Raw genomic sequence first — 18,189 nt, forward strand, 5'->3', positions numbered from 1 at the left:
ATGAAGTGTCTAGCAGGTTTAATAAGAAACAGTGTTTTGGTGCACACCTTCCCTTAATAGAGAAAGTAGGAGTAAATGAGAAACTTCGACTCGAAATATGAGAAAGAGACGGCGAGAAAGACGAGAGGAGAGAAAGGAGACAGATAGATACATTCGGGAAATATCATTTTCTTTTCAGATATATCGAATGAAATAACAGAAAGCTGTTCCGAAATCTCGTCCCCTTTTGGATTTGCAGAGTACGCAGCAAACACAAACTATTTTACAGAAAGCGTTTAAATGTCGGTATAAACGTTTTGCTAACATTAATTCAAAAAACATTTTAACATAATGTTTTTAATTGTTGACAAAATATTTTGCAAAAATGTTTGCCAAAATAATTTGCGATAACATTTCGACAACATAAAAAATTGATGCGGTGTTTTTTATAATATGTTTTAAAATGTTTTCATGACTTTTATACAACCCGACATTTGCTGGGTGGTTCCTTCTGCCCCGGTATAAGTGGCGTAAAAAGGAAGGACATTTTTAAAAGAGTGGCAACGGAAGCAGTGCGGGGCAGCTTCAAGAGGGCAACATTATGGCACCCTTAATAAAATACGATAATGAGACACCAAGACAGGGTCTGACTTAGGGTTCTGCTTTCTGCTGGCCCTCCGGGCTAGTGAGATTGTAGCTACTGGTCCAGCAATAAATTGGTTGACCCATCTTTCTCAATAATGATAATACAGCAAAATCAAGCAACTGACAACGAAGTCTCCATCTCCCATTGTCTTTTTTCATGGTCTTCTTCTTTATATAATTGAGGTCCGCATAATTAACAAGAAAATGCTCGATCCATTTTGAATATCATTTCCTTATCAGAAAGTAAAAAACAATAACATAAATTACACCTACTGGCCCATCGGGCCACCCTGCCAAGATGTTATTTTATTGCTCGAGATATTTCTTTCCATATTTATCTATAACTTTATCTAGAAATACATTCCATTGGTTAGTCCATACAGCTGTTAACTCGGCCTTTTCAGTCTTCGATGTGGCGCTATATCTGTAGGAAACAAAAATATGAAGAAGGCCTTGAGCATTAACACAGCTGCCCGGTAGTTAAATCCTAATGATGAATTACCCCTGCAACCTATTTTCCCACTCCTACGTTTTCCAACGCTCTTATATCCTGATGAGAACCCTTTTTCCGCATCTGGTACTTTTTGGTCTTGTACAGTATTTTCGTCTTTCAAAGAGAGCTATGTAAATTCTTACACGTGTTACGTATACACACTCAGCTTTGTATTTCCTCGATAATAAATCGCGCCAGGACACATTCACCGCCTGAGAAAATGTTCATTGTATTTCACTCGATGCATCTCAAATCCTTCGCGAAGGTAATCCTGCCTCACCCCTTCTACCCATAGGCTAGACTTATCCGTAGTCCACTTGCCCATTTTGCATACTCTGGCTATTACATTTAAGCATAAGACGTTGATTTGTATTAATTGTGTGCAATTGATAGATTTTCACATCTGATATTTTCAGTCACCGTACTCCCTCTGTTTGCTAGCTTCCCAAGTGGACTACTTACTTTGGATTGCGGTTAAAATTCTTAATACGGGTCTCTATGTAAAGTTAGGCCAATTTCTGGCCTAACTAAAATTGGCCATTATGTAATGCATTTTTAAATGGATCTGGCTTGTGATTGGTCGCCCAGATCTCGCTATGGTTTAAAATCCTCCGGGCACGTGCCGTTACCATTAACTGCATCGTACACAACATGGAATTTGCGGCACGTTTGTTTTGGCGCGAAAGTTAAACTATCACTTAGCGCATGGACGTACGTTGGATTTTTTACTCGGGCTTTCGCAATCAATAAACTGGTAGATTCAAAAATCAGAATTGTTCAGTATTGAAGTGAGCCATTATAATTATGCAAGATATGTTGTATTCAATAACTTTTATTGTCACTAAATTATATAAACTATCGAACACTTTAATTTTAATAAACATCAGTATAATTTTGAGTTCAATGACGGAATGCGTTCATCATGATTAATAATACCATATTTTTATTTATCAAAATTCGACTATGGCATAGTCTACTCAGTCATAGGCATGCATGTATGAAAGGGCGTTACGTCAAAACATCATATTGATCAAAGTGGTCATCAAATATTTTGAATAATTACTGTTAAGGAATCGAATAGCAACGTTTACAGAGTATTTTTTGTGGGACATGAGAGCATCTCAGAAATATCGAATTGCATTCTGAATACGTCTGATGTTCTCTCAGGTCCCATAAAAAATACGTACAAATGTCGCTATTCTAGAATTTTCAGGAATGCTGGTAGTAACAACTTACTTTATAGAATTAAGAGCCAGTTGCTTGAGTGTTGCCAGATCTGCCGATTTTCCACCCAATCCCATGAATGCCATATAGAAGTCATGTGACATAGGCAATGCACCCCATATAGGAGGGTCATCTGAGCTGATTACGAGAGGGAAGTCTTGGGCGATTAACGATGCACCTGGATGGTTGCGAAGATCACTGACTAGTCCCAATACCTAATATTCAAACACATCCAACAAAAGATCATTATTGGCCTACAGTGAAACACTATAGCCACTTTGAACTACAATAAAGGAAAACATAATATCAGCACTACATGTAGAGGGCTACTTTATTAGTATCAATATCAATATCGGTAGTAGGTAGCTACATTATCAATGTTGGCATTCAGTAGTAGATAGCTAACTAGCTACTTTATCAATATCAATATCAGCAGTATAGATAGCTATATACTTTATCAACGTGGATATCAGCCCCAGGTATCAGCCGTATATTATTTTACCTATTTCATCTATATCGATATCAGGACAATATGTACCAACCTCATCAATATCAATATCAGCACTATCAATATCGATATCAGCAATAAGATTCTGTCCCTGAAGAAGAGTAGCTTATCTGCTCGAAATTTTGGGTTTTTGGGTGTTTTTTTTTGTCTGTTTTGTTTTGTTTGTCTGCTATGTTCACAGTGATTTTCATCACTTTCAGTGTACTTTTGTACTGTTTTCCTTAAACTTCTGTGGGCTCTAGAATTGGCCATTTGTGGCCATCGAACTTTGGCTGTTTCTGTGCCTACATTAGTTGTTTGGTTTATCGTGTCTGTTTATATGCACAGTGATTTTCATCACTTGTTCTAGTGCACTTTTGTATTTCCATTGATCCTTGTTATTTTTACAGGACTTCTGTGGGTATTGGAACTGGCAATTTTTGGCTATCAAACTTTGCCTACTTCTAATGCCTACATTTGCTGTTTTTGTCCCCCTGGTGTACCTTGCTCTTTTTCTTTCTTGTTGATCATCATATTCAAGGTATTCTCTTCCGTTGGATTTACCATTACCCACTTTTTTGTTTGTTTGTTTGTGTGTATTTTGTTCTGTCTTGTTTATATTTACCTGATTGGATATAGGATTGATTTCGATTGCTATATCCCTTTCTCTTGCCATTTCCATAGCAACCGGGTGCTTAGTGATGGCGTAACCATGACCAATCCTACTCGTGTTCAGGAGGATGGCGTCAAAGAGGTTCTCATCTACTGACGTTCCTCCCCAACCTGTGAAGAAAATCAAGAACACCTTCAATTTAAAAACGAAGGAAATTGTCTCCATCGCATCGAACCAAAATACTCTTACATCATGTTCGCCAATCATATAGACGTGCAATCACTTTATATCGATCTACTTATTTATTTTATTTTATTTACTACACTTTATCACTTTGGCACAGATTTTCAAAAGTATTATATTGCCGTGGAAGGCAATGAGAAAATCTGAAATATTCGTTGCACTTGCATTATTATGATAAGTTTAGTTACAAGAGCTTCAGACCGTCTTTCGGGAAACCGTCGCGACAAATCGTCAGTTATAATAATAGATATTATATACCCCAGCACTTCCATATACTGTCAACTTTTAATGGCATATGTAGCATACTTACCGGTCTCTCCAGCATGGAAGAAGAACGGTATTGACGACCCATCAGTCTCATTTTGGAATGGTAATAATAATTCCTTGATGTAATGAAGTATTGAAAAGCCTGTGTCCTCTTGTCCCACTAGGTCGAACCCTGCGTAATGATGGGGGAACTTATTCTTGTAATGGATACCATTCTTGATGTCTTGTTCTATGTCACTCTCGTTCATTATCCTGTTTGTAAAGATGTCATTAAATTAGCGTGTCAGACTCGAGTAGTGGCACCAAGGGGTGGGGGCATGGAGAGAATGCCCTCAATCCTGGGCTCCCCACCCCCTCCCAAGTAAGAGGTAGGCAAAATTTCAGATTTTGGGGGAAAATCCCCTTAATTCTACTTTGCCTTCCAATTCCCTATCCTCAAAACAATTATTGGCTTTGGCTCATCATTACAAAAGACAACTATGATTTGTCAGTAAGCGTGTGCCTGGCTTTTTCATTGCAGATCCCCGTCTGCGATTAGCTCAGATCATCATTTTCTTCATCATCGCAATCGTCATTGTGATCATCGTCGCATCCAACATCATCTTTAAACATAATTTTATTTGTATCATCCATACTTGTAACGAGTCATGACTCGAGACTCGACTTTTCACAAATGAATCGACTCAGATTTCTTAGATTTCCCCATAGAGATGGTACAGTGACTCGAGTCATTTGACTCTCCTCGACTCGAGATATTACTAGAAATGACTCGACTCGACCATGAAATAAGTTGACTCGTTACAAGTCTGATATCATCATCGGTTCCCATTTATAATAAACCTATGTTTCTGCTGGATATCATTTATACATTAATTCGTGTAATTAACTTTCCTGTCACTGGTTTAATACTCACGTAAAACTGTCTAATTAACGCTTTTCAATTTATCAAATCCCTTTGTTATTTTGTTGTTGTTATAGGGGCCTACTCTATACATTGACAAAGGGTCTATGAAACATAGAAAGCGCTTTCCCTTTTGGGTAAATATATGGCATGGGTAACTTTTGGCAAAGCTAAAGTCTACTATACCTTATTGTTTGACTAATAAACTTAGCTCCATAAAAATCTGGATATTTTGCCTTGAACTGTTTCACTACGTCGATATATTGCTGTAGAGTATAGTCTGGAGTCTCCTTTGTACCATTTGCTGTCATTAACTGAAACGCAATTATGACAATACGACAATAATTATGACATTGAGGGAATATGGTGTTTAGTTGCTTTAAGGTTAGCAACTACTTTAAACTGTTGCGATTTGGTAGTTCACAGCATCTTGTGAAAGGTAGTGAGCTTTGGCAAAAAATGCATTGATCATTTCATAGCGAGCGTGTAGAAGAATTCAAATATCACAGATATACTCTTGCTGGTCCTGTGGTTCGTGAGCTATGCTGTAAAGAGGGCTGAAACAACAACACTTTTGTAAAACGTACATAACTAATTAATAACAATAAATCAAGCAAGTTTTCAAGGTATATGATTTGTAGAATGAACTTTTGCAAAACATCAAAGTGTTATTTTTCAATGATAATTATATTGATATAGATAATGAAAATCAATTTTTGGCTGCTTCGACCAACAATACTTCATCTACCCTTAACAACCTCATGCGTGACCGAGTGCACCTGCAGAACTTACTATTATGTGTTCTAAATCTAGTCACACCTCATGTATATTTTCCTGGGTAGCATTACGTCTATGCCCACTGGAGGGGCATGCCAACTGGCATTACATGTTAGCTTTTAAGTAAAGCTAATACCTATTACAATGCATCCAAAGATCCAGGGAAAATAATATGGTGTCACTAGAGCTGGAATAGATAATAGCCCAGTATAGACGAATCCAAGTAGCCAAGTCATGGTCAGGATTTGGTCGGACATCTTTGGGTAGCCGTTTGCACCAACCTGGTGTTTTGAGCGCCCCATTGTGCAAATAAAAGCACTCATCACCTGTGTATGTCTGCAATCATAGATTGAATACAATACCGCTTTTTTCAAAGATACTTATCGTACAGGTGTGAGTGATCAGAATGATATGGTTCAATGCATAGATACCGCGTGTAGTTAATCCGATTATTATGTCACTTCAACAGCGAATAGACCATGTAAGCTCATGTAAAAGCTGTGTGTTTTGCCGAAGGGAACTGTAGGGCCTATTGTGTTGTAAACTAATCATTCTTTTGTCCACCTGTGTTTTCGCGGAAGGTATAAAACGGGTGATGGAATGCAGTTTAAAATTTCCGCCAAGGGCGAATCATTTCACATTTTGGGTGCATTGTAGCCGACGGCTACCCAACTAAAGGCTGCTAGTCAGGTGTAGGAGTGCGTGGATTTGGATTCGTCTATAACCCTGTCGCTATTGAGTTACTTAAGAATATTTTCGGCCGACATAGCGAGTAACTTTGGACTAACTACCTACAGCTGTACCTAACTAGTACTAGTCAATAGATAAGTTTGTCCGATTTTTTAAAAGCTGTAACAGTTGAGGTCTATACGAATATCCACGTTTCTCCGCACTTTCTCGCAAAACACTGTCCCAAAGTCGCGAGGTAGGGGACCTATTCGTAGGAACTTATTCCGAAGTTATAATGATTTAGTGCAATCGGTAGATTGGTTGGTATTCATTGTAGTTCATTATACATACCGGCCAGGCCAAATATCTAATTTCCAGATACTGAACATTATCCTGATGAAACTCCATCAACGCTTCATGGATGTAACTACGAAAAATTTCTTCTGTACTGTACATTAAATCAGAGCCTACGAATAGGCACTGTAGAAACTTATTCCATGCTTCATAGGTATCTGGATAGGTTGTGTGAGGGTCGCTCGTTAGCATGGTTATGTTTTGAAGCAACCTGCGGAAAATAATAAATAGGCAGTGTAATAAAGGCAACTTGCCACTTCGGAATAATGTCCTAACTTGGCCAAACCCGGCAAAAATTACCACCAAGTGCACAAAATTACATAAACTTTGGGCAAAGTTGCATTGCTTTCCGGATTTGGAGTTGGGACATTCGTATTTACCCTACTCCTTTAGGAAACTGACTTTGAAATACATAAGTCATTCTTATTCAATGGGTGCGTCTTGTAAAGAATTCACGTAATTTGATTGGTTTTCGGGTGTATAATATCTCACAATAGTTGATAGTGACATTAGTCAGGGCGCGCGCCGCCACGCAACGGCGGCACGCTTGTTGCTCCTCAATGATCGCGCGATAATGCGTTCGCGTAACACACGTGCGAGAACTAAGAACGCGATTCGGCGGCTTAGATGTTCGTGATGGTTTCGTTCATTTAAAACAACGGGGGTGTCCTCACAAAAGTAACTTTATTTTTTTCTGAAAAAAGGCAGTTTTTCTCCCAAAAATTACATTAAAACTGAATAAGAATGAGAATAAATGATATGATTTTGTCTTTTGCCTATCCAATATCGTGTCATAATGGATGGACTGGCCAATATTTTTATCGCCGGCATCCACTACTCAAAATATTGGCCAGCCCATCCATTATGACACGATATTGGATAGGCAAAAGACAAAATCCTATCATTTATTCTCTAAATTGATTCATTCTTAGCTTTGTTGAATTTTAATTACGGCCATGGCAAATTGTCAAAACTAGTATACTAATGAGATACTTGTACCGCCTTTAATCTCATCTCATTTTGCATCTGTGTGATATTCCGGCAAAACTCATAATATATTAGAGAATGAATTTGGAGAAAACCTTCTGATAATTACAAACACTCGCTGAGCAGTAAGAGCTTCCTTCTAAGCTTTTAATCCGATAAACTGATTATCTATTTGTTTTCATGAATTGGAAGACATTCTTTGATGTATTACTGAGCTCAATCATCTGAAATTACTGGAGCGTATACTGGCTCAGCATATTATTTTATTAACAGAAGGTTTTCTCCAAATTCGTTTCCTAATGAGCCAAAATTATTATTATTATTATTATTATTATTATTATTATTACCATTCATCAAACAGGGTGTCATTCCCAAGTTTCTTTCTTGCATCTGCCACAATTTCCCAAGCGGAACAACCTTCTAAAGACTGAGTGGGTTTTTGTGAGGCGAAATAGAACCGTACACCAAGTTGTGTCTGGCAGTAGTAGAGGTCAGACAAGTATGTTAGCTCGGATATAACCCAGGAACGGTTGGTGATAGCAACGTCGTGTAGATGTAAGGCAGCACCTTTAAAGAAATGTTATAATATAAAAAACAAATTTCAAAAATGAATAAACAGGCAGTGAAGAAAAAATTGACGATTTGTTTTGAGAGATGTGTCATATTTTAGGTGAAGTTTAAATATCAGTCACACGATAGCAACATATATTGTCTTTCCTTTGCCTAAATATGTGTATTTGTCAGGTTTTTAGAATCTGACCCATGCGTGAAAGACTCTGAATTGTATTGGTATATACATACTCTAATGTGACAGCCAATGGCTGATAACTTTGTCGGGCTGGCTCTGAGAGAATCCTTGGGAAAATCAAATCGGATATATTCGCTTTATTTTGATAGATGTAATACACAGAGAGCCGGCAATAATTTAATTTAACAAGCAAAATCTATGAAATGGACAATACGAGACATTGTGAGCAAATTAAGCATATCTCATATTGACTTGTGTGAAGGAATGAATGCCTGGATCCAGACATTAATTACAAAATCATGCAATTCTACATGGAAGACGCGGATTTAAGCTAAACTATTTCAGATGATAATTAGCATAATTAATGGACATTATACATTACGTACATGCTAAAAATTGGACTTTAACCAAAACTGAGGGCGCAATTTCACAATGCCACTTTAAGTCCACTCTGATCGTTTATCGGTTATCTTTCAGCCCGACTCGGTTGTAAAAAAACCCAAGATACGATGCCACCCCTGGAAAGACTTAATCATCCCGCATCAGTTAATGATCTTGAGTTTGTTTTACCCAGTGGTACTTTTCAAGGAGGTATAGGTTAAGTAAAATAAAAGGGAGCAAACATCTGAATATTTACCTGAAAGTCATATTTTGCCGAAATGGGGAATTGTTTTGACCGGAGAAACTGTGAGACAAAACCATGGGGTTTAGTTAAGGGAAGGGGTCTGTCAAAGGTTGTCCCCCCTCCACCTCCATGGCGTGCGTGACGCTGGTCTTACCTTTTGGCATCATTTTGATAACATCAAACACGCGACTCTTGTCTATGAGTGGCTTGGCAATCATAAAATGAAGTGCCGGTGGAAATGGTTTACCCTGCAGACCAGTCTTATATTCTTCTTCTTTCATAGCCATCAGTGTCTTGTTAACCTGTAATCAATGAAGATATTATATACTTTCGATTGGCTAAATGTTCATCATGCTCGTCAGTAATATACTCCGAGAGAATTGCTCTTAAATATGTAGACACAATATATGTCAAGCGTTTCTTTTATTTCCTACAATAGAGTGATTCCCTTCGCCCATCCCCTCCCCTCCCCGGATTTACGTTTATGTGTGCAATTGATGAATATTTAGAATATCACAAACTGGTTCATCTTAAAGGCCCATTCAGTGATTTGCTTATCCGGACGATCGTAAAAATCATAAAAATTCAGATTTCGGTACCTCTGTTATCGTCATAGATGTGCTAACATAGCCTGCGAGTGGTTCAGCCGAAAGCCATGTATTTAAGACAAAATAAGACATTTTACACGAATCTGTAATTTAGATACTGACAGTATCTAAATTAGCTACATGTATTTGAATAGGATTTCAACTTCGTCAGTACAGCCGTTTTCTTTGTTTTTTGCCCAATTTTGTCATTTCAAAAATACCAAATGACAATTTGAATGACTTATCCTTCACTTTTAAGCACTTTATAAATTTTAATTTTTTTACACTTGCGCTGGGATCACTGAAAGGGTCTTTAATTGATTTTTGCAAGAAGTTGGGCGCCCGAATCGAAAAAGATACACGAGCGGAAATGGCAAGGAAGCCTTACTGCAGGCTGAAAATAAGGATGGCGCTGTTCTTTTGCGAGCTTCTTAAAAGTTTATCTATGTATCAGGAAATCCAATCGAAACTTTAAAAATACTAGAAAATGAAGTTTATTTTTATTCATTGGGAAGTTTATTGAGTGGTTAAAATGATGCAAGCCCAAGAAATTATGATTTAAATGCGTTTATGAGACTGAGTAGAAACAGTTTAGATAACAGTGTCGATCTATATTGCACGCTCATATTGAAATAAAGCAAAATTATCTAAAAACTAAAATGGCTGGTCAGGCCTGATCTTCCTATAACAGTCCAATCGTGTGACAACCGTCTTACATGTTGGCATGCATGTTTATCATACGTGACCGAACCAATGGGCACGCAATTTTTAAAAACTGTATCAATTAAGGGGGACCCAAGCTAGAGGATGTGTACATTAAGATATTTTTAGACTAAATAGATCTAAGTGTCTCAAGAGGAAGCACGCTTTGAGCAATAAAACCATTATTCTGAGCACACTTATTGAAAATGTCCTTGATGATTTATACAATGGATTCATGCTCTGCTTCCCGCATTTGAAGTAAAAAAAATAGGAAAAATCATTAATTTCAACAATCTTGTCTCGCATTGCCTTATATTCGCCTATATTATATTGAGAGAAATGCCATTTATAAAAAAAATTAAAAATCCTAATACCTGTATCTAGGCCTATATAGAGGGTTTTGGAATTAAATCAAATACTGGAACTTACTTTTTACAACTTTGCGACGTTGTGTCTGGAACCACCGTATTCATCAGGCAACTGATCCGGTGGACTGGTCACGTGATAGACTGATGGAGTCTGGTAGTTCCAGACGCAACGTTACAAAGTTGCAAAAAAAAAGTAACTTCCAGTATTTGATTTAATTCCAAAACTCTGTTTGAAACTACTGGATGACTAAGAACATTCACTCATTAGTTACATAATTTAATCTGATTTGTTCAAGTTCAAGTTCAAGTTTATTTCACCATCATATTATATACAATAACAAAATATTCAAGAAAAGGATGGTAGGACAATCACAAGAGCAAAGCTCGTAAGACATGATTGCCCTCGGTGCAAAAACAAAAGACGCCTACAGACAACAGACAAGGACGGGGTGAAAAACGGCAGACTGACAGGACTAGTGCAGACAGACAATGACGTTGGCAATGGCAATAGCATATAAACAAAAGTCGATTGATAAAAAAAATGCATTAACTTTATACAGTACAAAATAGAATGTTATGATACAGGGCATTTATGAAGCAATAAATTTATGAGTATAAAGAAATCAGATAATCTTTATAGCTGCGTTTGAATGAATTGGGAGACAAGGCGATTTTGATATCATCGGGGATAGAATTCCAGAGCAATGGGCCCTGCCTTCTAATGGTATTTCTGGCCAAATCATAATTGAATATTGTAGGGCGAAACAAATTGGATGAGCGTGTTGAATAAGTGTGGATGGCCATATTTTTAACAAAATAATTGGCAAAATTACAAGGCATGTTGTTAATACTGAAATTATACATAAATAAAGCTTTGATAAGTTTATGAATATCAAAAATATTCAAAGTATTTAACTGTCCAAATAAAGGTGATGTATGGGCCAGCCAGCTAGAATTGGTACATAACCTGATAATTCTCTTTTGTTTCACATAGATAGAATTCAAATTACAATTGTTAGGATCTGCCCAAATTATATTACAGTAGTGTAGATGAGGTAGAACTAATGTATTGTACAAGGTAAATAACGTATCACACGAAAGAATGTGCTTTAGACGAAATAATATTCCACTATATCTTGAAACAATATTGGTAACATAAGAGGTATGATCATACCATGTCAGAGATTCATCAAGAATAACACCCAAAAATTTAGTACGAGTTACTTTAATAAGTTCATTGCCATCTATAAATATATGAGTATTGTGGTATGTGCGATTGCTATGACGGTTTTTAAACATAATATAATTCGTTTTTTGAACATTAAGGGACAACTTATTGGCTTTGAACCATACAGAAATATTAGTTAATTGATTATTAACAGAACAAATGAGTTCATCAAGTTTCGGATTGGACATAATAGCATTTGTATCATCTGCATAAATAAAAAAGGACAAATCTTTCGAAGAATAAACAATATCATTAAGGAAAATAATAAAAAGAAGGGGACCCAATACAGAACCTTGGGGAACACCACATTGAACTGTACTTAAAGAAGATTTACAATTATTAAACACAACAAATTGTTTTCTGTTGGTAAGATAGCTCCTGAACCACTCCAAAGCCTTTCCACGTACTCCATAATGGTGAAGTTTCTCAATGAGAATATCATGATTGATCGTATCGAAAGCCTTGGAGAGGTCCAGGAATATACCCAAAGTATGGTGACCTTTATCAAGGTTAGAAACTATCATATTGTAGGCCTCTAAAACAGCCATGTAGGATGAATAATTTGTCCTAAAACCAAATTGACTTTGATGAAGTAATGAATAAAATGTAAGAAAATTATAAAGTCTCTTGTGAATAATACGTTCAAATATTTTTGAAAACACAGGAAGGATTGAAATTGGGCGATAATTGTTACATAAATGGGAGTCGCCAGCTTTAAAAATAGGAACAACTTTAGCGTGCTTAAGCTCATCTGGAAAAATTCCATTAGAAATAGACAAATTAAATATGTGAACCAACGGAGAAGCAATCAGATGTTTAACATGTTTTACAATATCAGGTCTAATTTCATCATATCCAGGACTTGCACCAGATCTAAGAGAAGCACATGTTTTGATAACTTCATTCGTGTCCGTTGGTGTAAGAAAAAGTGAATTCTGGGGAGAAGGAATATTATTCAAAAAGTGATCAAAAGAAACATGTGTAGGAGGAATATTTTTAGCTAATTTAGGACCAATGTTGGTGAAGAAATCATTAAAACCATTTGCAATCATTTCAGGATTAGTTGTTGGTGTGCCATTTATATCAAAACAATCTGGAAGAGGTTGCTTACGCTTCCTTCCTAAAAGATCATTAAGGATTTTCCAGGTTTGTTTGAGATTGTGCTTTTGTTCACTGAGCAAATTACAATAATACACTAGAATTACGAATCATACTGGTAAGAGTATTTCTATAATTTACAAGTAAACGCTTATTGGCATCTGTTGGAGAAGATTTAAATTTACGGTACAGCTTATCCTTACGATTGATGGATGTTAAAATAGCAGGTGTAATCCATGGTTTATGAGGAATACGCTTATAACTTAAATTCACACGTTTAGCCTTAACGGGAAAACAACGATTATATAATACAGACAGTTTATCAATAAATAACTTATACGCTTGGCTAACAGATTCCTCATTAAGAACATGATTCCAATTAGTTAATTGAAGGTGATTTGTAAATGAATGAATGTTCCGTTGAGTAAATGAACGACCATGTGTGGATCCAACAAAATTATATTTCAATGAAATAGAATCAGTAAATTGAAAAATAGGGTAATGATCCGTGATGTCAGACACACATATACCAGACTTAATTTTCTTATCAAAAACATTAGTGAAAATATTATCAAGAAGTGTGGCAGAATGTGACGTTATCCTGGTGGGGCGATCTATAAGTGGAAACATATTATGATCAAAGAAATTTGTAAGGAAATTCTGAATTTTAAATCATTCTCGTGCTGTAAAAGGTCTAAGTTAAAATCACCTGAAATATAGCAATGCTTGTTTTCATTTGCAATAACATCAAGACAACGGTTTAAATCAGAATTAAATGAATCAACGTCAGTTTTGTGAGCACGATAAACATTACCAATAATTATATTCTTACACTTTGAATTCATAATTTCAACGAAGATAGACTCAGAATGATCAATAACATTAACAGAAGAGTCATGCTGAATTAGATCAAGATCCTTTCTTAATTTAAAAGAAAGCGAATTATGAATGTACAAAGCAGCACCACCACTTTTCCTGTTCTTCCGTGGTACACTAATTAAATTATAATTGGTAATATCGATTAAATTAGATTGATCCTCCTTAAACCAAGTTTCTGACATTGCAATTACAGAAAAAGTGTGTTTCAAATTTGATAAGAAAATTTCAATGTTGTCACGGTTTTTGTTAAAACTACGAGAATTTAAATGTAAAATTGAAAAATTGTCACTGAACGATACATCAATATCAAGTAAATTATCAAAGTAGTAGTTACAGGAGTTAACACAATTGGGTTTAAACAGATTCTTTGGCATAGCATTATCAACAATATCATCATACAAGAAAGGATTCAATTTTAGACTCAGCAGCTTATTATATTCAATGGAGTTATTGAAATAAAAAAGATTAAATTTAAATTCATTATCATCAATTATCATCTATTGTGCAGATAAAGAAAATAAATTTTTGTTTTTATATTCGACCTGCCTCTCGTCACATCACACGATAGAGGACAGTAAAAACAAAAATTCATTGAGTTTATTCTCATTCTTATTTATATATCATTTAAATTTGTAATAACTAAAACTAGTTTTATTTAGAAAAAAATAAGTTCCCGTCATGAAGAGTAATATTCCTTATACTAATTAGACTATGCCATAGTCGAATTTTGATAAAAAAATATATTATTATTATTTAATCATGATGGACGCATTCCGTTGAACTCAAAATTATACTGATATTTATTATCAAACATGTTAAAATTAAAGTGTTCAATAGTAAAATGGTCATAAAGAGTTTATATAATTAGATGATTAGTGACAATAAAAGTTATTGAATGCAAAATATCTTACATAATTATAATGGCTCACTTCAATACTAAACAATTCTGATTTTGGAATCTACCAGTTTATTGATCGCGAAAGCCCGAGTAAAAATTCCAAAACTCCCACTTGGGAAGCTAACAAACAGAGGGAGTATGGTGACTGAAAATATCAGATGTGAAAATCTATCAATTGCACACAAATTAATACAAATGTAAAATGGGCAAATGGACTATGGAGAAGTCTGTATACTAATATGAATGAAACTTGTGTATGCTTACAAATTCAGCTGAGCGTACAAACAGTTGCGCAAACGCTACATCATACATGGGTAAATATGCCCGACGTTTCAACCGTATCATGAATCGTGGATAGCATAACTAGTCACCTTACCTTTTGCTCCTTGAGAGAAAGTTTTATCTTTCCACCCGTTCTTTGCGCTCTTTCCATCTCTAACAATTCCTGCCTAGATGCCATATACGCCGGTAGAGGTCTACCCTGATGTGCAGACCATGGTATACTAAATATAACAAAAAGTGAAATAACAGACACTGCGAAATACACTACGGAAAAGTTAGCCATAGTTGATCCTGTGTTGAGGTATCACTTCATAAGCTGCAGTAGTCCAAACTGAAATGTCTAATCCATGATTAATTGCAAATGCCTTTCCAATATTACAAGCCTATTTTAGCGCCCGTATGTTCAAGACTCTATATCTGACAACAAGATATCTAACTCCTAATAGTCCGTTTTCAAGTAAGGTGTAAATCTCACTTTCTTTAAACAAATTTAAAAAAAACAGTTTAGGTATTATTTCGCTAGAACGGGTCATATGCAAATAACAACCGTGAACCTGAACTCGATTTATATGACTGATATGAGTCACTTCAGGTTCAGGTCGATATTAGTAACAATGACATGGTCATAACCTTACGTTAATACTTTTACTACAAAGTTTCAATAGTTTACATTTATTAAAATAAAAATATAAAAATGAGTTCATTTTTATGGACGATGATTTTCACTTATAGTTTGTAGGGTGCTGACAAACAAAGTCGTCGAGACCCAGTTTTTGTTACTTATTTGAATTCAAATAAAGTCAAGAAAGAAAGGTGTTAAGGCTACACGATCTATTGTTGGTCGAAGCAGCCACAAAAATCGATTTTGATAATCTTAATCAATATATTATTTTTAAAAAAGACTGATGTTTTGCAACAGTTTATTCTACAAATCATATACTTTGAAAACTTGCTTAATTTATTGTTGTGAATATTCAAGTTATGTACGTTTTACAAAAGTGTTGTTTCAGCCTTCTTTACAACATAACTCAAGAACCATATGACCTACAAGAGTATATCTGTGATATTTGAATTCTTCTACACACTCACAATGAAATGATCAATGCAATTGATGCTATGAACTACCAAATTGCAACAATTTAAAATAGTTGCTAACCTTTTAAGGTTAGCAACTATTTTATATTGTTTTACTACAAAGGCATAATTCAATAGTTTCCATTTATTAAAATAAAAATGAGGTCCTTTTTATAGACTATGATTTTCACTAATAGTTTGTATGCTGCTGACAAACAAAGTAGTCGAGACACAGTTTTTGTTACTTATTTGAAAAACGATACACTTTCAAAGAAAGGATTTTGTATTTACAAAGCATTGTGTTATGTGCCCCCCAAAAAAAAAAAAAAATATTCCATAATATTCAGTTGATGTAATGTGCTATATATGGGATGATTAAATGCTGTAATTTATTCAGATTATTTTAGAATAGGTAAAAATTTGATATAAGGCCTGGAGAGTAATTGATTGGCAGCATACTTGAGTTGTAAGAGGAAACTCTGTGAAACTTATGTTAGCTAGTATTGGTAAAAAGTTACCATTATTGTGTGAAGTCTTCAAACTTCGGTTCGCGGTTCTTGTGTGTGTGTTGGGGAGAATTTAAGGGGACTCGATCTTTTGTGCGTAACTATAGAAGGCCAGGGGATTCACTCTATCATTTAAAAAATTATTTGAAGAAGTCAAAGAGCCCTAAGAATAAAAAACTGTAGTGTAATTCACGCCAGACACAATTTCTTTATATGACAAAAATTAATTTTGTAATCGATCAAAAACAAACGTTTTATATCAATTTTAAATTTAGCCTGAATCCGTAAATATGGTACCTCTCGCCCTTTTTTAAGTCAAGGCTGTTTTTACCATTATGCAGCGAACCATTGTTGAAGCTATTTCACATACATGTATAAAACATTTTAGAGAAAGAATGAGGCCATATACTGTTGAAATATCTTTTGTTAATTTCGAATGATAATGTCATGAAGTCGTAAATTTTAAGGTCAAATTCCTAAAACAAAAACAAAACATTTCGACGCAGATATTTCCCTACTTACGCAATTTCATCATCACATCAGTGTCTTTATTATTTGTTTGAAACCTTTCCCAAACGTTCGTGCTCTTTATGCATAAAACGGCTAATCTATCTTTACAAAACGCGTCTTTTTAGTAAACAAAAGGCTAAAGATGGCATTATGAGATTTATCATTTATCATAACACTCCTCCACTCAACTGCCACTGTGGCCGAGCGGTAAAGCGCAAGATGCGTAATCAAAGGGAGTTTCGAATCGATGGTTCGAATCCCAACGAAGCCTGTGGAAACTTTTTTTTCTTCAAAATTCATGATCGCATTCCGAAATGAGCCACTTGTCGGTAAATCATGTATCGCATCCTTAATACGCCAAAGGCGGTAGTGAAAGCCAATACTGCTGTATTGTTTGTCGACTCAAAGAAGCGGCAGAATGAAGTATCTCCATCACCGAAGTGTGATATTTTGCTGGACTAGTATAGAGTGTTATCGGTCTTTCAAGGTGGAGCAGAAAGCTTGCTCAAGAGATCTCCGAGAGAGGAGCTTATGGTCAACATAGAAGACCATTTGGAGAATACTAGCAGAGTAGCTAGGGTAGTGAAAGTTTAGTCATTAGGACTTTGGACTGAGATTGTGGTAAACCAGGGGTTTACTTTGGATAGGCAGGATCACGGACATTGCCGGATCTAGGATCAGGAACTGAGACCATCAACGGCATCTCATCTGAAAGGCAGCCAGTCAAGATCTCCAGGCTTGGTTAAGTAAATATAGCTAAAGATATTCTTTATAATAATTGTTAAGAATTTGAGAACCACACTGCACTAATTAATAAATAATCATAAATTGTTCTATGTAATAAACAGTGTGTTTGTGTGTTTGGTGTTGCGTCAACCCGAAGCAGGTGATTTTGGCCGGGGTCATTTTAGTGACCATAACAATTGAGTGTGAGTTTACCTATAATTCTATTGAAGTTGTTGGTTTTTTCTCTCAACATTTAAAAAATAATCTACAAGAAGTTAGGTACCATTTTTTTGGAAGCTCTAATTATACGGATTTGTAA

General features: G+C 35.6%; 1 protein-coding gene across 1 annotated transcript; it reads right to left on the minus strand.

Moving 5' to 3' along the window:
• Positions 1-424: 424 nt before the first annotated feature.
• On the minus strand, positions 425-17,847 carry LOC140157922 (adenosine deaminase 2-like). The gene is made up of 10 exons (XM_072181171.1): positions 17,783-17,847; positions 15,149-15,275; positions 9,167-9,314; positions 7,987-8,206; positions 6,650-6,863; positions 5,039-5,166; positions 3,995-4,203; positions 3,454-3,611; positions 2,354-2,556; positions 425-1,048 (listed from the first exon to the last, which is right to left on the minus strand). The coding sequence occupies exons 1-10, from the start codon at positions 17,845-17,847 to the stop codon at positions 931-933; spliced, it is 1,590 nt and encodes a 529-aa protein (XP_072037272.1). The 3' UTR covers positions 425-930.
• Between the last annotated feature and the right edge of the window lie 342 nt (positions 17,848-18,189).

This window comes from Amphiura filiformis, chromosome 7 (genome assembly GCF_039555335.1).
Source record: "Amphiura filiformis chromosome 7, Afil_fr2py, whole genome shotgun sequence".
NCBI classification, from domain to species: Eukaryota; Metazoa; Echinodermata; class Ophiuroidea; order Amphilepidida; family Amphiuridae; genus Amphiura; species Amphiura filiformis.

Excerpts from the sequence above, each read along its gene's own strand:
- LOC140157922 (XM_072181171.1), bottom strand. The coding sequence starts at position 17,847 with ATGCCGTTGATGGTCTCAGTTCCTGATCCTAGATCCGGCAATGTCCGT. Across the intron at positions 8,207-9,166 it reads TATCAAAATGATGCCAAAAG|GTGCTGCCTTACATCTACAC; the intron begins GTAAGACCAGCG and ends ATTTCTTTAAAG. Across the intron at positions 5,167-6,649 it reads TTAGATATTTGGCCTGGCCG|TTAATGACAGCAAATGGTAC; the intron begins GTATGTATAATG and ends ATTGCGTTTCAG.